General features: G+C 43.8%; 1 protein-coding gene across 2 annotated transcripts in view; it reads right to left on the bottom strand.

Annotated features, from left to right (window-relative positions):
* The window catches only part of LOC141111166 (uncharacterized), a 169,961-nt gene that overhangs the window by 4,330 nt on the left and 142,126 nt on the right, over positions 1 to 23,505 (bottom strand). For both annotated transcript variants that reach the window (XM_073603210.1, XM_073603208.1), the window contains 10 exons: positions 20,816 to 20,884; positions 18,242 to 18,302; positions 14,157 to 14,173; positions 10,719 to 10,776; positions 7,115 to 7,207; positions 6,525 to 6,585; positions 4,656 to 4,769; positions 3,048 to 3,105; positions 2,757 to 2,825; positions 1,823 to 1,886 (listed from right to left, as the gene is read on the bottom strand). In XM_073603210.1, the coding sequence (XP_073459311.1) occupies positions 1,823 to 1,886; positions 2,757 to 2,825; positions 3,048 to 3,105; positions 4,656 to 4,769; positions 6,525 to 6,585; positions 7,115 to 7,207; positions 10,719 to 10,776; positions 14,157 to 14,173; positions 18,242 to 18,302; positions 20,816 to 20,884 (664 nt within the window). The remainder of the gene's footprint in view (positions 1 to 1,822; positions 1,887 to 2,756; positions 2,826 to 3,047; positions 3,106 to 4,655; positions 4,770 to 6,524; positions 6,586 to 7,114; positions 7,208 to 10,718; positions 10,777 to 14,156; positions 14,174 to 18,241; positions 18,303 to 20,815; positions 20,885 to 23,505) is intronic.

The raw sequence follows: 23,505 nt of genomic DNA, 5'->3' as shown, positions 1-23,505 counted from the left end.
TGGGGGGGTAACAGAGGTGGACAGAAAGATATAGAGGTGAACATGGATGGGGGGGGGGGTACAGAGGTGGATGGGGGATACAGAAGTGAGCTATGGAGTAGAGGGGTACAGAGGTGAGCTGTGTATGGGGGGGGGGGGGAAGAGGTTGACAGGGAATACAGAAGTGAGCTGTGGATGGAGGGGTACAGACGTGAACGTGGAATACAGAGGTGAGCTGTGGGTGGAGGGGGGGTACAGAGATGAGCTGTGGATGAGGGAGCAGAGGTAAGCAAAGTGATGTGCAGAGGTGACCAATAGATGGTAACTTTGCGGGAGGGAGGAGGATATGCAAGTACTGCCCCTTGTGCTGATTTTTTTTCTGTGCCCTGCATGATACAAACACCTCAAAGTACACCCCCCCAATCCCCGTGTGTCATCCTGGACTCCTATCTCCCCATTCCCGCCATCATCTTGAACTCCCCCATCTCTCCCCCCCAATCATCCTGGACTCCCGTATCTCCCCCCCCCCCCCCCCCCCCCCCCCCCCACAATCCTGGACTTCTCTATCTCTTCCCCCCATTATTATTATTATTATTATTATACAGGATTTATATGGTGTCAACAGTTTGTGCAGCGCTTTACAACATGAGGGCAGACAGTACAGTTACAATACAATACATAAGTTTATGTGTGTGTTTTGTTTTTTAGAATGTTGGGGTGGAGAGACAATTTGCATGGGGGGGGCGGGGGGGGGGGGGGGGGGGCAAGAATTTTTTTTGCCCAGGGCCCAATCAATAGTAAAGACGGCCCTGGCTTGCAGGACGGTAAAAAAGTCCAGCAAGCAGCATCTTTGCAGCGGTGTAGGAGCGGTGTATACACCACTCCTAATGCGCCCCTGCCAATGGAAATCAATGGGGCAGCGCCGCCAAAGTGCCGCTGCAGTGGCGCTTTGTGGGGCGGTTGTAACCCATTTTTGGCCGCTAGCGGGGGTTAAAAGCGCCCCACTAGCGGCCCGAATAACGCCGCTAAAAATAGCCGACACCCCCAACGCCCCAGTGTGAAAGTAACCTAGAGTGTAATTCCAAGCAAACTGAATTGGCAATAAATCAGTCCCAATTTTGTGATGCTATGCCCTAAAATGGAAAAACTCTACCCTAGCTGCTGTTTTTACTAAAAATATATAATGTATATAAAATGAGTTCTATGTAATTTGTGTAATATATATCTATATATTTATATTTATAGTTGTATGTTTTTAGGAACTGACAGGGTGGGAGAGAGTTAGGACCCCTATAGATCCATCTTCAGACTTAATGGCCCATTTGGTCTTGTTCTGCCATCACTCTTTCTCCATTTCTTTTGTGTTATTCTTGCTGTCTGTACCCCGCTGGGGAGATCACCTTCTGTTCTGCCATTGCTGGGATAAACAGAGTAACAGAAAAGGCAGAGACAGCAATACAGATCTCCCAGAAGATCCTATGACTTTACCCATCTCTACTGATAGTTATATTGCTGTGTGTCCCCTGATAGTCTCTGCCTGGTCTGGTGACAACGGTCAGAGACAAGATTTCCTCCCACTTTGGGAAGATTCTCCTTTGGGGGAGATCCCTCCATTGGGGACACTAATTTTTATTTGGGATCAGTCACCTGTGAAGTAATACAATAAACATTTCCCTTTGTCACATCCTCATTAAATCATGTCACATTTTGAACAGAAATGTCCAGCACTCTGGAAAATCTTTGCAGCCTGTACTACTGCTAGCAGACCTTGTGCTGGGTGGGAGCAGCGTATAGGTCTGTGTCAGGGGCGATGGTTATTTTTTTTCAATAAATAGGAGAATACCTGTTTAGCGATTTCAATCATCCGCAGGTTCCCGGGGCCGAGACAAGCGTCAGTAAATATTGACCTGGAGTGGAGAATCAATGTCATTAATAGGTGGGGTAAATGTAAAGTTTACAGGAGAGGTACATCTCTCCATCAGCTTAAAACAGATGGAATCCCCAAATCTATTCTTCAGTATACTTGGCATCACTATGTACAGTTGTCTTTCTTAAAGCCCAACTCCGGCCTGCTGGTCCTACATTGTACATGATAACATTAGAGGGCTGCAATTGGCATTGGGGGGGATGGGGCACAGCCTGCAGAAGTGAGGGATAAGGTAAGCATTTCACATTATTTCTATCCATCTCTAGGTAAATAAGCATGTAAATGTATGCGGTGCGGGGGAAGGGGAGGACCCAATAGGGATTATTATGGCCTATGGAAGGGGCTCACAGCAGGCTGACAACACTACTGCTAATTGCAGGATAGTGTTTAGTGTTGTCACCCTGCAAACCCTGTTACTGGCAGGATCTCTAAAGAAACTTTGCATAATCTGTCCCTTAGGCTTTATTCACACCTAAGTGATCTGCAGCTGCTGCAGCTTGTTTTTTTTTAGCTTTCTATTGTTTCTTAGTGGAGCGTTTTTGGAGCAGCACCATTCATTTGAATGGGTGTCCCTCCACTCCAAAAATGCTCCAAAGAAGCTCATGTACTAAAATCTTGGCACAGAGCCTGGAGCATTTGCGGTTGCTATTTTTGCCACGATTGTAGTGCGATTTAATCTTGGCAAAATCACCCCGCATTTGGGGTGCCATTAGGAATTAATGGCATCGCAAGCGCATCCCACCATGATTCCAGATGGCTCAGGTGTGAACAGAGCCTTAGCCTCCTATACAACATTCCAGTTTCTGCACCTGGTGGATGGGAAGGATGCCACCTTCCTGATGCACCCTACCTCCGCAATTCCAGGTTCTGGCCCATCAGCTTGGCCAGTTCGGTCCAATTCTTCTGCTCTATTGCCGCCCTGCAAAGGCAGAATTGTCATACATAGAGATAATAGTGGAGAAGCATCTTTTACATGGCAGTGTCAGAAGCCTCAGATTGAAGCTGTCATCAGACTCATCACCTGGGCCACGTGCAACATTTGAGAAAATATACAGCTGCTCGGTGTTCCTGGACTTCAAGCTGCATGACAGCTTCTATCTGGGGCTTTACACACAGGTGAAAATGTTGGTGTATATCTTACTTTGCTTTATCTGTCAGTTCTGCAAATATCTTCATGGCTTCAGTAACTTCAGGATCTCCTGCAAGAAGAAAGACGCCCAGCTCGATCATCACACAGTGTCTACTATCGCCCTACATTCCTCGGCATGCACCACCAGGAACGGCCTGCGACTGACCCGGAACACCCATTAAACTCTGATATCTACAAACTGTTTTTATTGACTTATTTTACTTTCCACTGTCAGGGTTAATACAAGGAGGTTTAGGCTCTTTGCTGTGTAATATATTAAAAGTGGATCTGTCAGTAACTTTACAAGTCTGTAGCAAATACGAATACATTCCTGACATTTCCCAGTATACAGTAATTGTATTTTTTTTTTTTAAGCTCCAACTTTTATTAAAAAGCTGTCCTTGAACTCCAAATAGTGACGTTGCCTAGGCTGAGGAGGTGTCACCAGTCTGCTGCAGGCAGGAGAAAGCATTTCCTCAGTCTTCTCTCCCCCACTGATACAAACTTCAAAATTGTATCTTTGCAGCAAATTGAAAAAAAATGAGACGCTGCAGCAGCAGCTGATCTGTGTCAGACATTTGTGAACACAGCCCAAGAACTGTACAGGCACCAGGATTTATAGGATTGTCTCATCTTACCCCGGGGAAATTGATGGTGATGCCGAATGATGCCTGAACAAATACCAACCACTAAGTGCTTTAACACCTACAGTGTACACCAAAAACTGTATTAGCACTGGCTGAAGTGACCCTTTCAAAGAAGAGAGTTAGGGGGTCATTAAGTATCAGTATACAGAATTTGGAGCAGTGAAGTGACTGCTGGTTGGTTGATGTGAGTTTTTTTCCCCTCACTGAAAATTCTTGCTGGACTTGTATGAAGTGCTATAACCAGGGACACCAATAGGAGGGTACAGGCAGTATGAAGTGATATAACCATGGACAAAAATTGGGGGGTACAGGCAGTATGAAGTAACATAACTAGGGACCCCAATAGGGGGGTACAGGCAGTATGAAGTGCTATAACCAGGGACACAAATAGGGGGGTACAGGCAGTATGAAGTACCATAATTAGGGACCCCAATAGGGGGGTACAGGCAGTATGAAGTAACATAACTAGGGACCCCAATAGGGGGGTACAGGCAATATGAAGTGCCATAACCAGGGACACCAATAGGAGGGTACAGGCAGTATGAAGTGCTATAACCAGGGACACAAATTGGGGGGTACAGGCAGTATGAAGTACCATAATTAGGGACCCCAATAGGGAGGTACAGGCAGAATGAAGTGCCATAACCAGGTACACCAATAGGGGAGGGCACAGGCAGTATGAAGTGCTATAACTAGGGACCCCAATAGGAGGGCACAGGCAGTATGAAGTACCATAACCAGGGATACAGATAGGGGCTACAGTTCCTATGTATTGCCATACCCAGGGATCCAGGTAGGTGGGTATAGGCCATATAAAGTTCCCTAACCAGGGCTGCAGTAGGTGGTACAGGCAGTATGCAGTACCATAACCCAGGGAACCAGAATGTACAGTAATCAGAGCAAAGTAAGATGATTTCGCTGATGGGTGCCGGATTTTATTGTACTGGATAAAAATCTACCGTCAGATGCTCACCGTTCAGCCATCGTTGTCGGACGTTGTTATGGATCACACCAGAATCACTCGGATCCCGAAGATACGCCAGCCAAAATGGAGGGGCGCAGCCGATGTCCATACGGACATAATCTCCTACAGCAAATGAGAGATACATAGTATCAGGTCAGCGACTTCCTCACATGAAGGGTATGGACAAAAGCAAAGTGGAAATGCATTGTATAAATGTTTTCACCCAAGATTCACACTCACACAGCTGACGTTTATTCTGATTATTTTTTTGCCTTCTCCAGTTCCTCACCCCTCCCCCTTCTTACCATTCAATGACATTAAAAAAAAAAAGCTTTTAAGCTTTTCTGTTTTCATCGTGTACCCCATTTTAAACTCAGTGATCTCATCACTGGGTCTCTGTGCTTCTCTAAGCAATGCATGCAGATCATGGCTGGTGGGAGGGGTTAGCAGGGTGCTGTACACAGTTTGCTGAAAATATCACATCACCCAGCCTCAGCACTCTTCTCCAGAGCCCTCTGTCCTGATGCAAGCAGTGGGCTGTCTCTTGGGAGGAGTTATGCAACTATATGGGGAGGAAGGGCAAGATGATGCTGGACATCCTCTAGCCAGGAAAGGAGATGGGCTCTACCTTACTTGCAGCTTCTAATGTGCATTGCAATCACATTAAACATTTTCAGTAGAGGAGAGGAGCCTGTATAACTGTACAACACTGAAGGGACGTCTGGTGTCAGATTTAAGGTGGTTTTAGGGAAAAAATAGGTTTTTAATGGCTTCTGGGTGTTGCAGAAGCTCCTCTTGCCCATCCTGGACCTGTTGTGGCAAAAAAGGCCTCTCATTAACCTCATGGTTTTATTTTTTCACATGTAAATTAAAAATAAATAAATAAAAGCAGCTGCATATGAATAATGATCAAACACACAAAGAAGTTGAATTGAAATAAATTAAATTACTCCAAATCACATATGTCAAACACAAGGCCCACAGGCGGAATCCGGTCCCCCAGGCCTTTTTATGTGGTCCTTGCACCCAGTTTTGCAAACTTGGAATGTGGTGGAACTCCATTCGGGTTGGAGTTGAGTTTGCACAGTGTGCATTATGCATAGCACACCCCGAAAACCCTACAATCTGTACACCACGCACCCCTGAACTCTGCCCATGGCCCACCCCTGAACTCTGCCCATGGCCCACCCCTGAACTCTGCCCATGGCCCACCCCTGAACTCTGCCCATGGCCCACCCCTGAACTCTGCACTCTGTACATAGTGCACTCCTGAACTCTGCCCATGGCCCACTCCTGAACTCTGCCCATGGCCCACTCCTGAAATCTGCCCATGGCCCACTCCTGAAATCTGCCCATGGCCCACTCCTGAAATCTGCCCATGGCCCACTCCTGAAATCTGCCCATGGCCCACTCCTGAACTCTGCCCATGGCTCACTCCTGAACTCTGCCCATGGCTCACTCCTGAACTCTGCCCATGGCCCACTCCTGAACTCTGTACACAGCGCACTTCTGAACTCTGCACTCTGTACATAGCGCACTCCTAAACTCTTCACCCAGTTCGTAGTGTAATCCTGAACTCTGCACGTAACACACTCTTGAACCCTGCACTCTGTATGTAGCACAGCCCAGATACAGTACAACCGGCTGTATACATAAAGCTGATGCGGCCCATGATAAAGTGGAGTTTGACACGCCTGCTCTAAAGACACCCAAAAGCCTCTAAATAAAAAAGAGTTTGTTCTTTTTTTAAGCAAACTTTGCCTAAGTGAGTGAAATTGAGAGTTTCCACTTAGACAAAATCACACTGCTCATCCCAGCACTGGAAGTGTGGTCCGGGGGAAATCCCACGTCTCTCTGCAGAGTAATTAAACCACATACCAAAGCCCTGCTCCTCCATGATTGGTCTGTTGAAGTCCATGTAGATTAGACCTTCATAAACCTATAAAGAAAAAACGGATCACATTATATTAGATCGTAGGCTGTCTAGTATCCGGCCTGATGTAACTAGGTGGGAACGATGGCCTTTTGGTCAGTTCTTCCCTCTCTCATGGGGTCTCCCTTCCGGGGAGCCTCATCTAGTACTTACCTAGCCTCACCAAAGAAAGGGGTCCGCCTGGTTTTGGGCTGGTGGGTCAGTGAGTACCCCAGCTCCCTGAGTACCCCTGCACCCTAGAGGATCAGGGCTAGGGTCTTTTCTCTTCACTTTTTTGTGTGGTCACTTTTTCTATGCACCGGGTGGTAATTTTTGTGAGTGTGTTTCACTGCACCATACACCATGGGACTTCAAAAAAAGGAGGCAACTATTGTCTCCAGACTGCCTGAAGCCTTCTTTCACTCTCTCACTATCCTCTAAAATATGTTCCACCGCGGATCGCTTTTCAGGGGAGCGGCAATAAACACGGCTACTAGTGGGAATAAAGCCTATACCACACAAGGTCCATCAAGTGGCAAGTTCGACGTCTTCTCACCTGAACAACTCGGTCCTGCAATCCCGCTGTGATGAAAAGCTCCTCCTTCTCCACGTCCAGAATAAAATTTGGCTGCACAGTCTTAGGAAGATCCTAAAAACAAATATAATATTAAGATATAAAACACGAACATATGCCTATAAGATTATTATAATGAAAGGGAAAGTTTAATGTATTATTATTATTGAGCACATATTTTTGAGTTTAGTGTTCACATTAAAATAATATTACATTTTTTTTTTACATCATCGCTCTTCTTTATAAGTGCATAAAACAAAGATATTTGTTGATTAACCACTAGAGGGAGACAAAAAGTCACAATCACTTTGTTATTAGGTTTGGTAAAGCACCACATATCATAAACAATCTTTTTTTTTTTTTTACAAAATACAAATTTACGTTCTTTACCCTTAAAGTGGACTTTCCATTGCTAACAGAAGGTCTGCTTTTTTGCCAGCCCAGTGTCTTTAAAAAGCCATGTGTAACAAAACTGATTTAAACAGATTGGAAATGAATTTTGAAATTACATTTCCATGTTAAGGCATAAATTTTGGTAAAAAAAAAAAAAAAAAACTTAAGTTAATGTTGGGGCACACAAACATAAGATATTACCCAATTTTTGGTAAAATATAAAAAGATGGATTGCACTGAGTACATAGATACCAAACATGTATCCATGCACAAAGTACATAGATACCAAACGTATCCACGGTGACAAAATTTCGGTAGACTCAATTTTCCATAGGCAAGCTTTAAAAGCCCCTACAGGTCATCATTTTAGAGTTAACCATATATAATGGGCCTAGAATGATTGACCCCACTCGGCGTGTGCGGCAATATGTAATGTGTAAGGCATGTCTATGTTCTTACGTGGGTGGGGGGGCTCAAATATTTTTTTTTGGGGGGGGGGGTGGAATGATTTAAGTGCACCTTAAGCCTCCTATGTGATACTGTTTTGTTGTGACAGGTTCTCTTTAATAAAAAGAACTCTGATGCCTTACCTGTCCTCTATTACCTCCATTGAAGCTAATGAAGCACAAATCAGAGCTGGAAGTGATGTAATGTGTGTTGTTTCCAGGTTCTTACTAGGTAGGAAAGATCAGCAAATGTTTTCTGGTCTCCCTTCCCACTACCGTGAGGCACCCGCCATGCTGGTCCCAGGTCTACAGGAGGGACAGCAAAGCCTGGGATACATGGCGGCGGGGGGGGGGGGGGGGGGGGGGGTCGGCAGGGGTGGGGAGGGGTGAATGTGCCGAGAGTTTATTGCTTTTTGCCTGACAGCCCACAGTCTGCATTACGCATATTCCCAGCTACTGTAGCAGATGTGTGTGTGTGTGTGTAAACCTCCTTCTCTCCCCCCCAGCTGCAGCCAATGTATTCTATAACACTAAAGCGTTAAATGCATTTATAACAATGATCATGAATAAGAAAAAAAAAGGAAAACATTTTTTTTTCTTTAGTCACGTAAATATAAAATCATGCCAAATAACAAATTGTATGCTTGTTTCCAGCAAGCAGGAATGGTTTGTAGTGAACAAGCTTTTGCTTTACAGAGCTCTGTCATCGCAATGACTCCTCCCCCTATCAAATGGCTCAGTCTGAAGTTTCAATCAGACAAAGCCAGCTGCAAAGCAGGCAGCTACTGCCGTGCTGTTAGATAACCTTTAGCTCTCTTTAGCAACACAGCCCACCACAAGCCACAATAGTGCACCCAGCACAACATGAGGTTGCAGATGAGACTATCCTGTTTGATGCATGGTTTGGGGTGTCCTGAATGTGAGACTGAACTCCCCCCCTTTCCCCGGAAAAGACAGAAAAGATATATATATATATACATGCAAAAACATTTCTGTACACCAGGAGGCTCCAAACTTTTTTTTTTTTTTTTAATTCTGTTGTTTATGGTAGGTGGAAATGCAGCCATAAGTATATGCAGAAAACAAAGCAATGGAAAACATTACCCCTCAGGCAAATAATTCACAATGTTCAGTAGCACAACATGCATCACACACCATGCAATAAACTTCGAAAAACTGCCCTTGGTAGAAAGCCCTGCAAGTGATAAGCTAACAAAGTTCACCTGCAGGGGACAAGGAGCATTCCCCCCTTATGGTTTTCAGAATGAAACGATGCCTAAAGAAAAGACTCCTTATCAAGCGCACTGCACCAGTGTGAAAGCACTCGGGCTTTCACACTGGGGAGGCATGGGAGGCAGTTTGCAGGTGCTATTTTTAGCGCTAAAACGCCTGTAAAACGCCTTCAGTGTGAAAAGATGTCTTAGACCCCTCTCACACTGGGGCGGTGCCACTGTTAGCGGTAAAGAGCTTTTCGGACGTTAGCGGGGCGCTTTTAACCCCTGCTAGCGACCAAGGAAAGGGTTAATAGTGCCCATGTAACGGCGCTGCCGAAACGCTTTGCAGGCGCTTAGGCAGTGCTGCCCATTCATTTCAATGGGCAAGGGCGGTGTGGGAGCGGTGTATACACCTCTCCCGCACTGCCCCAAAGATGCTGCTTGCAGGACTTTTTCCCGTTTTGAAAGTGCACCGCCCCAGTGTAGGATGAGGAAAGGGCATGGAGGGAAGCAGGGGCAAGCATCCTAAATGTATTTTACGAATATTCAGGGGCCAAAAAAGAAAATCAGTTTTATAAGTAATTGAATACACCCTAAGGAATGAATTAGAGTGAAGCCCCCATCACAAGTCCTCCCTTCACATCAAACCCCCTCTTACATATCAGAATCCCCCCCTAATATCAGGGTTCTGATCAGAGCCTCCCTCCCTCTTACATCGGCATCCTCATCAGAGCCCCCCCCTTACATCAGGGCCCCTCTTATATCAGGGTCCCCATCAGAGCTCCCCTTACATCAGGATCGCCATCAGAGTCCCCCCTTATATCAGGGTCCCTCCTTAAATCAGGGTCCCCATTAGAGCCCCCCCCCCCCACATCAGGGTCTCCATCAGAGCCCTTCTTTTATCAAGGTCTTCATCAGAGCCCCCTCCCATGTCAAAGTCCCCATCAGAGCCCCCCACCCCCCATGCCAGGGTCCCCATCAGAGCCCCCCCATGTCAGGGTCCCCATCAGAGCCCCCCCCATGTCATGGTCCCCATCAGAGCCCCCCCTATGTCAGGGTCCCCATCAGAGCCCCCACATGTCAGGGTCCCCAACAGAGCCCTCCCCCCATGTCAGGGTCCCCATCAGAGCCCCCCCATGTCAGGGTCCCCTTCAGAGCCCCCCCATGTCAGGGTCCCCTTCAGAGCCCCCCCATGTCAGGGTCCCCATCAGAGCCCCCCCCATGTCAGGGTCCCCATCAGAGCTCCCCCCCATGTCAGGATCCCCATCAGAGCCCCCCTTACATCAGGGTCCCCATTAAAAGCAGAGACCAACTGATCTGAATACTTAGTCTGTGCAAGTCTGAGGATACCCCAATGACACTAGCTGCAGGCTGGATAAAATTTCCTAGCGGGGCAGATGTGGCCCGGGGGGACATAGTTTGGAGATCCCTGGTATATTTTAATGCCACTTCTTTGCAGTTGCATAATCTAAAAAGTCAACTTTAATAAAATCAGGATAACATCATTACCACAATGAAACATTACAGACTTACATCATCCGTCAAATTGTAGAACTTCATCAGACATTTTAGCGTCGCTGACACGATGGCGCTGGAAATAAAAACAACGTACATTAGATGGTAGAGTAAAATCCAGCCGTCATAGGGTTAAAGAGCAACCTTGTGCTACACATACGACATGAGCAGTCGAAGCGTTTTCAATAAGCGTTTCCAATCAGTCCCGGAAATGACCTAATAAAGAGCGCAATTAAATTTAAATGCCCGGCAAAGAGGAGCAGCTCATGAATGCTTTAGCAGCATTTGCAGGCGGTCGGCAAATGATTTGTGTGCGGAGCGGAGGGCTCGGGAACCCTCGGGCTGATCACATTCCCCACAAAGGCGACACGCCGGATAATAAATAGCAATTTGCAAAACGCTGCCCATGCCGACGCCTTGGCGGAATGGAGTAGGTGCATCACGAACGTCGCCTAATTCACCCATAAAACGACGCAAACGGGACTCAACTGGATGGAAAAAGAATACAAGGTTTTCTGATGTTATTAAAATGCAGATATTGTTCAGCGGGAAGAAAATGGGGAGGATGAAGGACGAGGGTAGCGAGATGCTGGAGGAGGAAATTCATTATCATTTCTAGAAAACAAAATGATAAAGAGAAAGTCTATTATGGCCGGAGAGGCACAGAATGCACGGAGGTAAATGATAGAATGGATTCTGCTGTGTCTTTCTATTTTATTGGTAATGTATGGAGCAAAAGCAGTTCAATCCACAGCACACCGCTCTCACAGATGGTGCATTATATCCAGATATCTGAATACATGGATGAAATACATACATGGGAACTGATTGTAAGCCTGCTCAGCCAACGCTGTGATCCAAGCACCCCTGCTAGGCAACATAGTCAGGTCCTGGGCTCACCTATAGAATACAACACACAGCCAGGTCATGATTGTAACAAAACGTCCCACAATCCACTTGAGTGCTTTCGTCATATACCGTTTCCTCCAGTCTGAACATCAGATATTACAGCTCATATATTGTAAGAACCAGGCAAGACAAGCTCAGTTACAAAACTGCAACATGGAACAGCTTATTTCAAAACGGGCACACAGAGATATTCAGACTTCTCATCGGTAGACTGTTCAATTAGCAAGTAGAGCTGTTGGGGGAACTCTCCCTGCTCCCCTCTCGCATGCTAATCTAGATAGACATATAGATCCCATAATAGGTTGCTCACAAGGCAGACAGACACAATAGAACAATGGGATACAGCCACACCCCAAACGACCCAACACAGAGCACACCATAGAACAAAAGAAGGCTGGACAGCCACACTCCTATGCAATTTCTTTATTCAAGTGCCAGATACAAAAGGTGAACTACAGGTATCAGCCTACATGTTTCACACCAAGGTCGGGTGCTTACTCATAGCTCAAAAAATTGTTGTCTACAGACAGGTATATATTCCCACAAGTACATAGATAATTACATGAGGTGAAGGTTATCAATTGACACCCTAATTAGCAACCAATTGATTAATTAAACAAGTGTCAGAAAAACGTGTCAAACTGAAACTTCTCACCATTACCATATAAATGAGTAAATAAACCTAAAATGTGTGTATTTGCTGTGCCCTGTTGTGACCATCCATAATAAATGTTGTAAAAACAATAATAGTGGAACAAAAACAAATATGTGCTAGACGGACAAACAGAAAATCCATCTAAAAGTGTAGGTGTATTTAGCACAATTATTTAATATTAATAAAATTGATAAAATAGGGTTTAATTATCAAAGGAATTTTATCATTTATATTGCACATTTTATTGCTAAAACCTCACAACTTTCTGTAAGATATAGTCTTTTTTTTTAAATTCTATATTTTATTTTTCAACAATTTTTTACATATAAACAAACACAATTCAATTGCATGCGTATCACAAAATATATCTAACATAAATTAATTCTATTCTTTTCTAGTCTTTTTATACTGTGATTTTTACAACTTCTAAAACATTTTTTTTGGATTATAAAGTGGGTCTTACAAAAATTAGGTGACTGCTGTATGGTGACAATACCGTACATACAGAGACATAAAGCATCAGGAAAAAGGATATATTGTCCTCTCACCTGAACAGGTGCCTGAATCAAAGAACAATCGTTCAACCTAGTATTAGATTATATTCCATTTTGCTTTTATTTAATTCTACTCCACCTTATTCAGATATTACAGCCCGTATATTGTAAGAACCAGGCGAGACAAGCTCAGTTACAAAACAGCAACATGGAACTGTTTATTTGAACACAGGCACAAAGAGCTATTCAAACTTCTCATCAGTAGATTGTCCAATCAGCAGGGAGAGCTGTTGGGGGATTTCTCCCTTCTCCCCTCTCGCATGCTAATCTACATAGACATATACATCCCATAATAGGTTGCTCACAAGGCAGACAGACACAATAGAACAATGGGATACAGTTACACCCCAAACAACCCAACACAGAGCACGCCATAGTAATAGACTATTATATATATATATATATATATATATATCTATAGATATATATATATATATATATCTATAGATATATATATATATATATATCTATATATATATATACACACACATACACATACATACATACACACAACATTCCAGTGTGGTTGTACAGTGAGTCCGATTAGTACAGATCAGACTGGGGCACCCTGTATTAGAGACACAGGGTGACTTAGACATAGGAGGTGCATGGGGAGCTGAAACAAGGGTTTCCCAAACTCCCCAAGGGATTCTGGGTTCCACGGGCCCCCCGCCCAATGTGACTCCCATCACAATGGTCCTCCCTGCAAACTACACTGCAGGTAAGCAGGACAGCCTGGTCACAGACCCACCTTTTTCTGTGATTGGACAACAAAGGAGCAGCAGTGCACTGATTAGGTTGTCTGACTGGCTGACAGTGCTGTGATATTGTGAGGAAGGGGAAAGGCCGAGGCAATAGAAGGACTGCAGACCATGAACGGTGACATTTCTGCACAGATTGCAATAGCGAGGTTACATTTTGCTGTCATCTAAAATATAAGTGACAGGTCATTTTAAAGAACCATCTATAACATGCGGTTGAAGAATTAAAAAAAGCTTAATACAACCAATTAACAGCTGCTCATATGCAAAGCATGCTTAGGCCTTGCTAAAGCTGGATACACACTAACAATTTTCTGTAGATTTTTTTCCTTCAGATATACCAAAACCATGTAATATGAGGTCATACCTTAACAGTTTAAATTTGTATGCAATCAGTCAAATGCCCTCTTCAGAAGGCACCACAAATGTAAATGAGCCCTTACAACACATGTGTCTGAACAGTAGGCAGGCAGATATGAAAGCTCATGCAGGAGCAGAGCACAATAAACTCCTATTGCCCCACATGAGCCAAGCCTTCTATCTTTGTACAACAAAACTCAACCAAAAATAGACTCACCTGCTCCCAGCCAAACCCTGCAGAGAAGAGAAGAAGAAATGATGTCAGTACTGCATGCTGTATGCCATATATTGTAATAAAACAAGACAGAGAAGAGGATACAGAACTGTAAAGAAAAGGAACACAATATTGTCATCCGTCTGCTGCGGATTTATAAACCCGATTACTAAAATCTCGTGGAAGCTTTGTTTCAAAAAGTCATTTTCAATCCATCTGCAACTTTCGTTAAAATAATCCCCGATAATCCCATAAATGTTCTTATTGAGGCACTCCCTGTGACAGGGTGACAACGCTCTGACCCTGGTATCCAGCTCCTGTGTCGTCACCCTGTCATATGGGCTTCCAATGGAGACTACAAGATTGCTGTTCCAATACACGTCATAGAGGCATGGTCTATTGTCACCATCATCAAACCTGCCCTGAGGAATTAAACACATGTAAACAATTTGTTTTACCTGTGAAAAAAAAAAAAAAAATACTCGCCCGATGGAATAAAGCATTTTTTTTGCTTTGTTTTTGAGGCATTACAATGTAATGATTCCTGTTGATGAGATCTCTGTTCTTGGGACTGTACACTTGCTGTGCCCATTATGAGGGCCCCCCCCATCCATGTGCTGAGCTCCTGAGTCTGTACACCTACTGTGCCCATAATGAGGGGCTCCCACCATTCCTGTGCTGAGCTCCTGAGTCTGTACACCTACTGTGCCTATAATGAGGGGCTCCCACCATTCCTGTGCTGAGCTCCTGAGTCTGTACACCTACTGTGCCTATAATGAGGGGCTCCCACCATTCCTGTGCTGAGCTGCTGCGTCTGCATACCTGAAAATAATATTTTGAAAGTATCACCACAAAGTGGCGCTGTGGATACCGAAGTGGTCTATATACAGTATCTCACAAAAGTGAGTACACCCCTCACATTTTTGTAAACATTTTATTCTATCTTTTCATGTGACAACACTGAAGAAATGACACTTTGCTACAATGTAAAGTAGTGAGTGTACAGCTTGTATAACTGTGAACATTTTCTGTCCCAAAATAACTCAACACAGCCATTAATCTCTAAACCACTGGCAACAAAAGTGAGTACACCCCTAAGTGAAAATGTCCAAATTGGGCCCGAAGTGTCAATATTTTGTGTGGCCACCATTATTTTCCAGCACTGCCTTAACCCTCTTGGGCATGGAGTTCACCAGAGCTTCACAGGTTGCCACTGGAAGGTTCCCACCTTCAGTTTGAGGATGCCCCACAGATGCTCAATAGGGTTTAGGTCTGGAGACATGCTTGGTCAGTCCATCACCTTTACCCTCAGCTTCTTTAGCAAGGCAGTGGTCGTCTTGGAGGTGTGTTTGGGGTCGTTATCATGTTGGAATACTGCCCTGTGGCCCAGTCTCTGAAGGGAGGGGATCATGCTTTGCTTCAGTATGTCACAGTACATGTTGGCATTCATGGTTCCCTCAATGAACTGTAGCTCCCCAGTGCCGGCAGCACTCATGCAGCCCCAGACCATGACACTCTCACCACCATGCTTGACTGTAGGCAAGACATACTTGTCTTTGTACTCCTCACCTGGTTGCCGCCACACACACTTGACACCATCTGATCCAAATAAGTTTATCTTGGTCTCATAAGACCACAGGACATAGTTCCAGTAATCCATGTCCTGTGGTCTGCTTGTCTTCAGCAAACTGTTTGCAGCCTTTCTTGTGCATCATCTTTAGAAGAGGCTTCCTTCTGGGATGACAGCCATGCAGACTGATTTGATGCAGTGTGCGGCGTATGGTCTGAGCACTGACAGGCTGACCCCCCACCCCTTCAACCTCTGCAGCAATGCTGGCAGCACTCATACGTCTATTTCCCAAAGACAACCTCTGGATATGACGCTGAGCATGTGCACTCAACTTCTTTGGTCGACCATGGCAAGGCCTGTTCTGAGTGAAACCTGTCCTGTTAAACTGCTGTATGGTCTTGGCCACCGCGCTGCAGCTCAGTTTCAGGGTCTTGGCAATCTTCTTATAGCCTAGGCCATCTTTACGTAGAGCAACAATTCTTTTTTTCAGATCCTCAGAGAGTTCTTTGCCATGAGGTGACATGATGAACTTCCAGTGACCAGTATGAGAGAGTGAGAGCGATAACACCAAATTTAACACACCTGCTCCCCATTCACACCCGAGACCTTGTAACACAAACAAGTCACATGACATTGGGGAGAGAAAATGGCTAATTGGGCCCAATTTGGACATTTTCACTTAGGGGTGTACACACTTTTGTCGCCAGTGGTTTAGACATTCATGGCTGTGTGTTGAGTTATTTTGAGGGGACAGCAAATTTACACTGTTATTGTTATACAAGCTGTACACTCACTACTTTACATTGTAGCAAAGTGTCATTTCTTCAGTGTTGTCACGTGAAAAGGTATAATAAAATATTTACAAAAATGTGAGGGGTGTACTCACTTTTGTGAGATACTGTATGAGCCACGTCCCTTTAACTGGAGATAATAATGGAGAAATTGGTACTGGACTTTATAGGCACTGAGATACACAATGTTATAGATAAAAATAATTTGTATTACATATTGATTAAAAAAGGAAACAACCAGACAAACACTAGTTAAAAAAAACTTTGCAAAAGCAGAGATTGCCTAGATTCTAATACAGCACACAACCCATGCACCAAGGAGTATAATCCTGAATGATTATGACGGTGTTCTTGTTGAGGTAACAATAAATATCCTATCAGGCTTGGTGTGAGTTGAAAATGTTGTGCAGTGGCCCAGCTCTCCATGTTAGGCGTATATACACACACTTCTTCAGGAGCTTAGGCATACATTAATGCAAACATCACACAGGAGTTGGCAACAGGGTAGGTAACAAGATAGGTAAGTATCCATGATACGGCGGATGTAGCAGATAAGTGTCATCAAGTGACTGGTCCATATTGTTAAAAATAATATTAATCCCCAATTGAGCAGTAGTTATAAAAGTAACACAATATAATAAACTGGGTAGAAGGGAGGCATGTCACAGGCCTATGGATCCTACATGGCAATTAAAGCTTCAGAGGGTCTCTAGTAAGAGATGTGTTCCTCAGGAGCTGCAGCAAGAACGTAGCAATGTATCGTGATCATAGGTGTGGAACTGCTTACTGACATCCACGGCTCCAGAGATTACTCAGACATGGTGAGGTCTGCATACTTGCTGTGCCCATTACAAGGGGTTCCCCCCAACCCTGTGCTGAGTTCCCGGGTCTGTACACATGCTGTGCCCATAATGAGGGGTTCCCCCCCATTCCTGCACTGAGCTCCTAGGTCTGCATACCTGCTGTGCCCATTATAAGGGGTTCCCCCCATCCCTGTGCTGAGCTCCTAGGTCTACATACCTGCTGTGCCCATTATAAGGGGCTCCCCCCATCCCTGTGCTGAGCTCCTAGGTCTACATACCTGCTGTGCCCATTATAAGGGGCTCCCCCCATCCCTGTGCTGAGCTCCTAGGTCTACATACCTGCTGTGCCCATTATAAGGGGCTCCCCCCATCCCTGTGCTGAGATCCTGGGGCTGTACACCTGCTGTGCCCATGATGAGGGGCTCCCACCCTCCCTGTGCTTAGCTGCTGGCGCTGTATACCAGCTGTGCCGGATTTATATATAATTTTATGTAACAGGAGGAGCTGGAAGACACAAAAAGGTGGGTGAAAAACGAGCCAAGAACTAACCAGCAGTGAAAAACACTTAATGGTGGCCCTACACACAATCTGATTGAATGATTCCTCACAAAATCCAGTAACAAGATCAGATCAATAAATTATCGAAATTACACATACTGTGTCATCGATCTATTTCGAGCAAAACCAACCAATGTGATTCTGATCAGCCTGGATGGAAAATCTGGATGTAGGAAAGTAGATATTTCAATATGATTGTTAAGTATATGGCACATCGAATGACCTTTCAATCTTTGGATTATATTTCCGATCAGACAATAGATCTATTTAATACAATTGTATGTTGTAAAATTGCTCTGTGTATGGTCACCAGACTCCCCCTTACCCCCCTTCCAGCACAGCGAGTGATTCCAAGACACGACTCACCACTTGCCGTGGAATATTCACATTGTACTTCAGGGTAAAATTCTGTTTGGAAAGAGCAATTCTGGGGAGAGATCATAAAGACGTCATCAATCAGAGGGTACCAACCACTAATCAGGTGAAAACAAGCCACACGGTGCAATCACAGAGACACATCTGTAATTACAAATGTCTCCAATGGTAAAATAACACCAGATTTGGTCACCGTACTGGTAAAGTGGTTACGTGTGTTTGTGTGTATTATATAGAGCAGTTTAGTTTATTCCATTTAGTATTTTTTGTATTTGTCTGTGCTTTTGCTCATTATCCGTGTGCTGTCTCTTTAAGAATGGCCATACATGGTTATAAAATTGTTTGAGAAAGCGTTTGATACACTTGATCGTTCGACTTTCAAAATGTTAGTGAGGTCATTTCGATTCTCGAAGTGCAAAGTTTTTTGGCAAAAAACAAACCTTCATCTTTTCGATTTTCAGAATGTCAGTATTAAATCGATCAGAATCAGTTTGAAAAAAAAACCTACAGAGCTTGTGCATGTTAAAACATAACCCAGGAAGTACAAGCAGTAAAAAGAAAGATCTATTTTTTTAAATACAATTGGCAAGTGGGAGGGGTCACAAAGGTCAAAAAATCTTTACATAAGTTCCACCGATCAATGAAAAATGTACCTTTTATGTTGTTAATGACCGATAATATGACCGATAATATGTCGACAATTGGGGTAACAATTCAGATACAATGATGGCGTTATTGCATGCACGTTCGACAGATCTTTATCAAATGCGACAGTTTTTTCGAATGATTTTCTAACCATGTATGGCCAGCTTAAGTGTTTGAATTCTACTTTAACCACTTAAGGACCGGAAGGATTTGTCCCTCTAATGACCAGGCCATTTTTTGCGATACAGCACTGCGTCGCTTTATTGCGCAGTCATGCGATGCTGTACCCAAACAAAATTTATGTCCTTTTTTTTCTACAAATAGAGCTTTTGTTTGGTGGTATTTGATCACCTCTGCAGGTAATTTTTTGCGCTATAAACAAAAAAATACTGACAATTTTGAAAAAAAAACAAACAATATTTTTTACTTTTTTCTATAATAAAAATATCCCCTCCCCCCCCCCAAAAAAAGTAAAAAAACTAAATTTCTTAATCAGTTTAGGCCGATATGTATTCTTCTACATATTTTTGTTAAAAAAAAAATTTAAAAAAATCACAATGAGCATATATTGATTTTTTTGTGCAAAAGTTATAGCATGCACAAAATAGGGGATGGATTTATGGCATTTTTATTATTATTTTTTTTTTTTTACTAGTAATGGCGGTGTTTAGCGATTTTTAACAGGACTGCGACAGATCGGACACTTATGACACTTTTTTTGGGACCACTGACATTTATACAGCGATCAGAGCTAAAAATAGCCATATTTATGTATAAATATCACTGGCAGGGAAGGGATTAACACTAGGGGGTGATCAAGGGTTAAGTGTGTCCTAGGGAGGTGTTTCTAACTGTGGGGGGGATGGGACTGACTGGAGGAGGAGAGAGATCGCCGTTCCTAATCACTAGGAACAGCAGATCTGTCCCTCCTCCCCTGACAGAACGGAGATCTGTCCGTTTACATTGACAGATCCCCGTTCTGTCTCTCTCAGGAGCGATCGCAGGGTGTTCAGCGGACATCGCGGCCACCTGCCACGTGCACCGGCTCTGGCATTGCGCCCCCTAGAGGTGTTAAAGCGGCCGACATACAATGACGACGGTTCACCCAGGAGAGCCAACCTGGCCCAGTACAACTGCGGCGGCTGATCTTTAAGTGGTTAAACAATAAATAATGGCACAAAATCAGGTCAAGAATTGGTTAAAAGGAGCTTCCACAACCCTCAGCAGCCATTTAAAACTCATTGTACCTTTAAAGAGACCCTGTCACCAACTTAAAAATGACAGGTAAAAGCACAGAAAAAAATCAAAGTATTTTAAATGCTTACTTGCAGTGTTTTTATTTTTAATAAACAATATTTTATTTACTTACAATGTGCCTCTGAACTAGCTAGAATATGTGACTACTCGAGGAAGAGTCCATTCACTAGTACAGTACTCTCCCTCCTTGTACATCATAGCCTTCCCTTCTTCTAGCAGTGTCCAATTACTGTCTGAGCTGGCCCAGCTCCTCCCCACTGTACACAACCTTTTATTAAAGGAGTGAAGGGGAATACTAGAGGGCTACTTAAGTGACAGCTCTGAGCCTGCTGGGGCTGCCAACATCACATCCACATATATAATCTTATGGTAGGATTGTTGATGGAAAGATTGGTCTGGTGATAAGGTCTCCAGTCCCAAGCGCAGCCCACCTGGTCTGATATTCACCTCTTCCCCCATTCCAGTGATTAGCACTGCCATGCCTTAAATGACAACTTGTCCCAAAGGTGCAGAGAATTCCTCTCATTTTGCCCCATTGATTCCAATACAGTTCCACAATTTCAATACAATCATTCAATTTTTGCCAAAATATTGAAGAAATAAAAAGTCCAAACCCTGTTCACCCCTAAAATGCCAACAACTGGAAACATTCCCTGTACTTACCCCTTCTCCGAACAGTACTGGTAAAACTTTTTGCACGTGGCCTGCAGCAGCCTCAGACCTCCCAGGTACCTGAGGGAAGGTGTGGGAACAGGAAATCAGTTTACTCCTTTTGGGGGTTGCTATAATTTGCATCTAAAAAAGCAGAACTTTTTTTCCAGTTTTGAATAGAGTAAGTGAGGATTAGAACACCTGTCTGTTTTTTTTAAAAACATTTTCAATGGAGAAGGTGGATTTGACTTAGCAGTGGCGGTCACCGCGCCCCTAATCCATGCGCCGTCCCCTAATTTACAAGCAGGGCATCGAAAGCATGGATTTCAACAGGGTTTTTTTTTTTTTGAAGCACATGAATAGAGCCTGAGGCTCTAATTGGCTTCAAAAAAGGGTGGGAGACCACCCAGTTGTGTGACAATAGCAAATTAATATTCACTATTGTCTTTCTGCTTCTCTTCCCGGCCAATCAGGATGTGGCCGGGGAGTCTCAGGACCCACTGGTTTCTCAAACACAACTTTTTTTTTGGGGGGGGGGGGGGGGGGATATGCTTTTTTAAATTTTAATGCAAAAAAATACAAAACCCATTTTTTTTTTGTAAAATATAAAAGATGATGTTGCATTGAGTAAATAAATACGAAACATGCCATGCTTTAAATATTATTATCCATAGGTGACACTTTAAAAGCCCTTACAGGTCACCACTTTAGATTTACACAGGAGGACTAGTGCTAGAATTACTGCCCATGATCTGATGTTTGCGGTGATACCTCACATGTGTGGGGCGATCGCTGTTTGTGTGCATGCAGGACCGACGCATATGCTCGCCTTTGCACGCAAGCACAGGGGGACAGGGTGTTTACATTTTTTTTTTAATTATTTACTTTTTTATTTCATTGTTGCTTTAATTTTTTTTTTTTTATTACAGTATTGCTGTCACAAGGAATGTAAACTTCCTTGTGACAGCAATAGGCATGTAACAGGTACTTTTGGATGGATCTGTGGTAAATAAGACCCCAAATCCCTCTCTGTCTGTGTGAGCCACCCCTCCCCCCTCCTGCTGCTCTCATAACACTAACCTGTATACACCATCAGCACTGCCTCCTATTGCAGTGTCCCCTCTGTGAATGATTTAGAAATATAAATGCTGTAAATACCTCATTTAAGAGCCGAGAATGCGATCACATGACCAGTCAGCTCTCTCCTCCTCTCCTCCTCCCCTCTAGACTGAAATCAGCAGAGGAATATCAGCCACGCCGCTTTATCTTTCAGAGGAGAAAAGGAGAAAGCTGGCTGGTCATGTGATCGCAATCTCGGCAGGGAAATGAGGTATTTGCAGCATTTATTTTTATAAATCACACACAGGGGGGGATACTACAATAGGGGGCAGTGCTGATGGTGTATACAGGTTAGAGTGGCTTAACAACCACTCGCCCCCTTCTTTAGGATTACAAAACAAATGGTTGCAAAAATATAAATTCCTACCTCAATGGGAACATATTAAAAAATTCATGTTTATAAATAAATGAAACTTAACTAAATTCATGGCAATCAGCGATACTTAAAGTGGATGTAAATCTAATGTCATCCTTTCTAAACTACTGCCATAGGGGTTATCTATAAGGATATACATGCCTCCTGCATGTATCTTTACCTGTCAAATGTCTCCCCTCTGTCTGTTATGAGAGCCGAAAAACTGCAGATCTGTGGGTGGGTCTGTTGTCTGGAGCTCGGTGGGTGGAGTCGTGATGTCAGTAGACTCCCCGCCCACCTCTATACTCACCTTGTCAATATGCATTTTCTCCTGTGTATTTCTTACACTGAACTTCTGCTATGATCTCTAACATCCAGTGAAAAGACAGGAAAGTAACCACATGACTTCAGCATGCCAAATCATGCTGAGGTGTGGAACAGCCAATCCTTGCAGAGCTGCTGAAGAAAGGAGTGGGGGTGGGAATTAAAAAATAATGCCTGTGTCTTAGGCCAGTGCACGAGATATGTAAATCACCTGTCACTCACAGCAAGGGGGAGGATTTGACAACGTTTTTCTCAGTTTGTCAAGATTTATCTCACTGAACAATAAAATAGAATTGCTCAGAGATGGATTAACTCTGTGTGGCAAGACTGGGCTCAAATGATAGGAAATCGTATACTCTACAGTATGATATAAAAAAAAAAAATTCGGGTTTACATCCACTTTAAGGTTATGGAAACTGTTAAACTATGGCGGATTATATTTATGAAATTGATAATATAATAAGCCTTAGTATAGCAGTTTTTATAAGTATCCAGGATTCATGGTGAGAGCAGTCTACAGGGGAAAGGAAAGGGGGGCCTGGGAGTGATCAGTTGGCTTTACAGCCACCCAAATCACTTCCACCTGAAAGCCCATCATCTGTTATAACATTTTTAAAATCCCAATCTACCAACTGCCATTAATAGACAAGTGGTTAAAGAGACCCTGTCACATGAATAAAACTTGTACCTGTAAAAAGCAGCTGCATATTTGCCTTTCCTGATGCCTGGGCCTCCTCTGTTGTGGAAGAACAGTCCCTCAAAGTCTGCTAGAAAACTGACATTTCCAGGAGTGTTGGTCCCCTTGGTGCCCCCACAGGTCTCATTGCTTGCTACACATCACTGCAGCATACAGTTATGACATGGAGATCAGCACCTAGTGCTGTGATGCACCCCAGAGGTATTG

The sequence above is a fragment of the Aquarana catesbeiana genome, linkage group LG10 (genome assembly GCF_042186555.1).
Source record: "Aquarana catesbeiana isolate 2022-GZ linkage group LG10, ASM4218655v1, whole genome shotgun sequence".
NCBI lineage: Eukaryota > Metazoa > Chordata > Amphibia > Anura > Ranidae > Aquarana > Aquarana catesbeiana.
The sequence above is the reverse complement of the archived record's forward strand: the minus strand, read 5'-3'. Positions and strand labels throughout refer to the sequence as shown.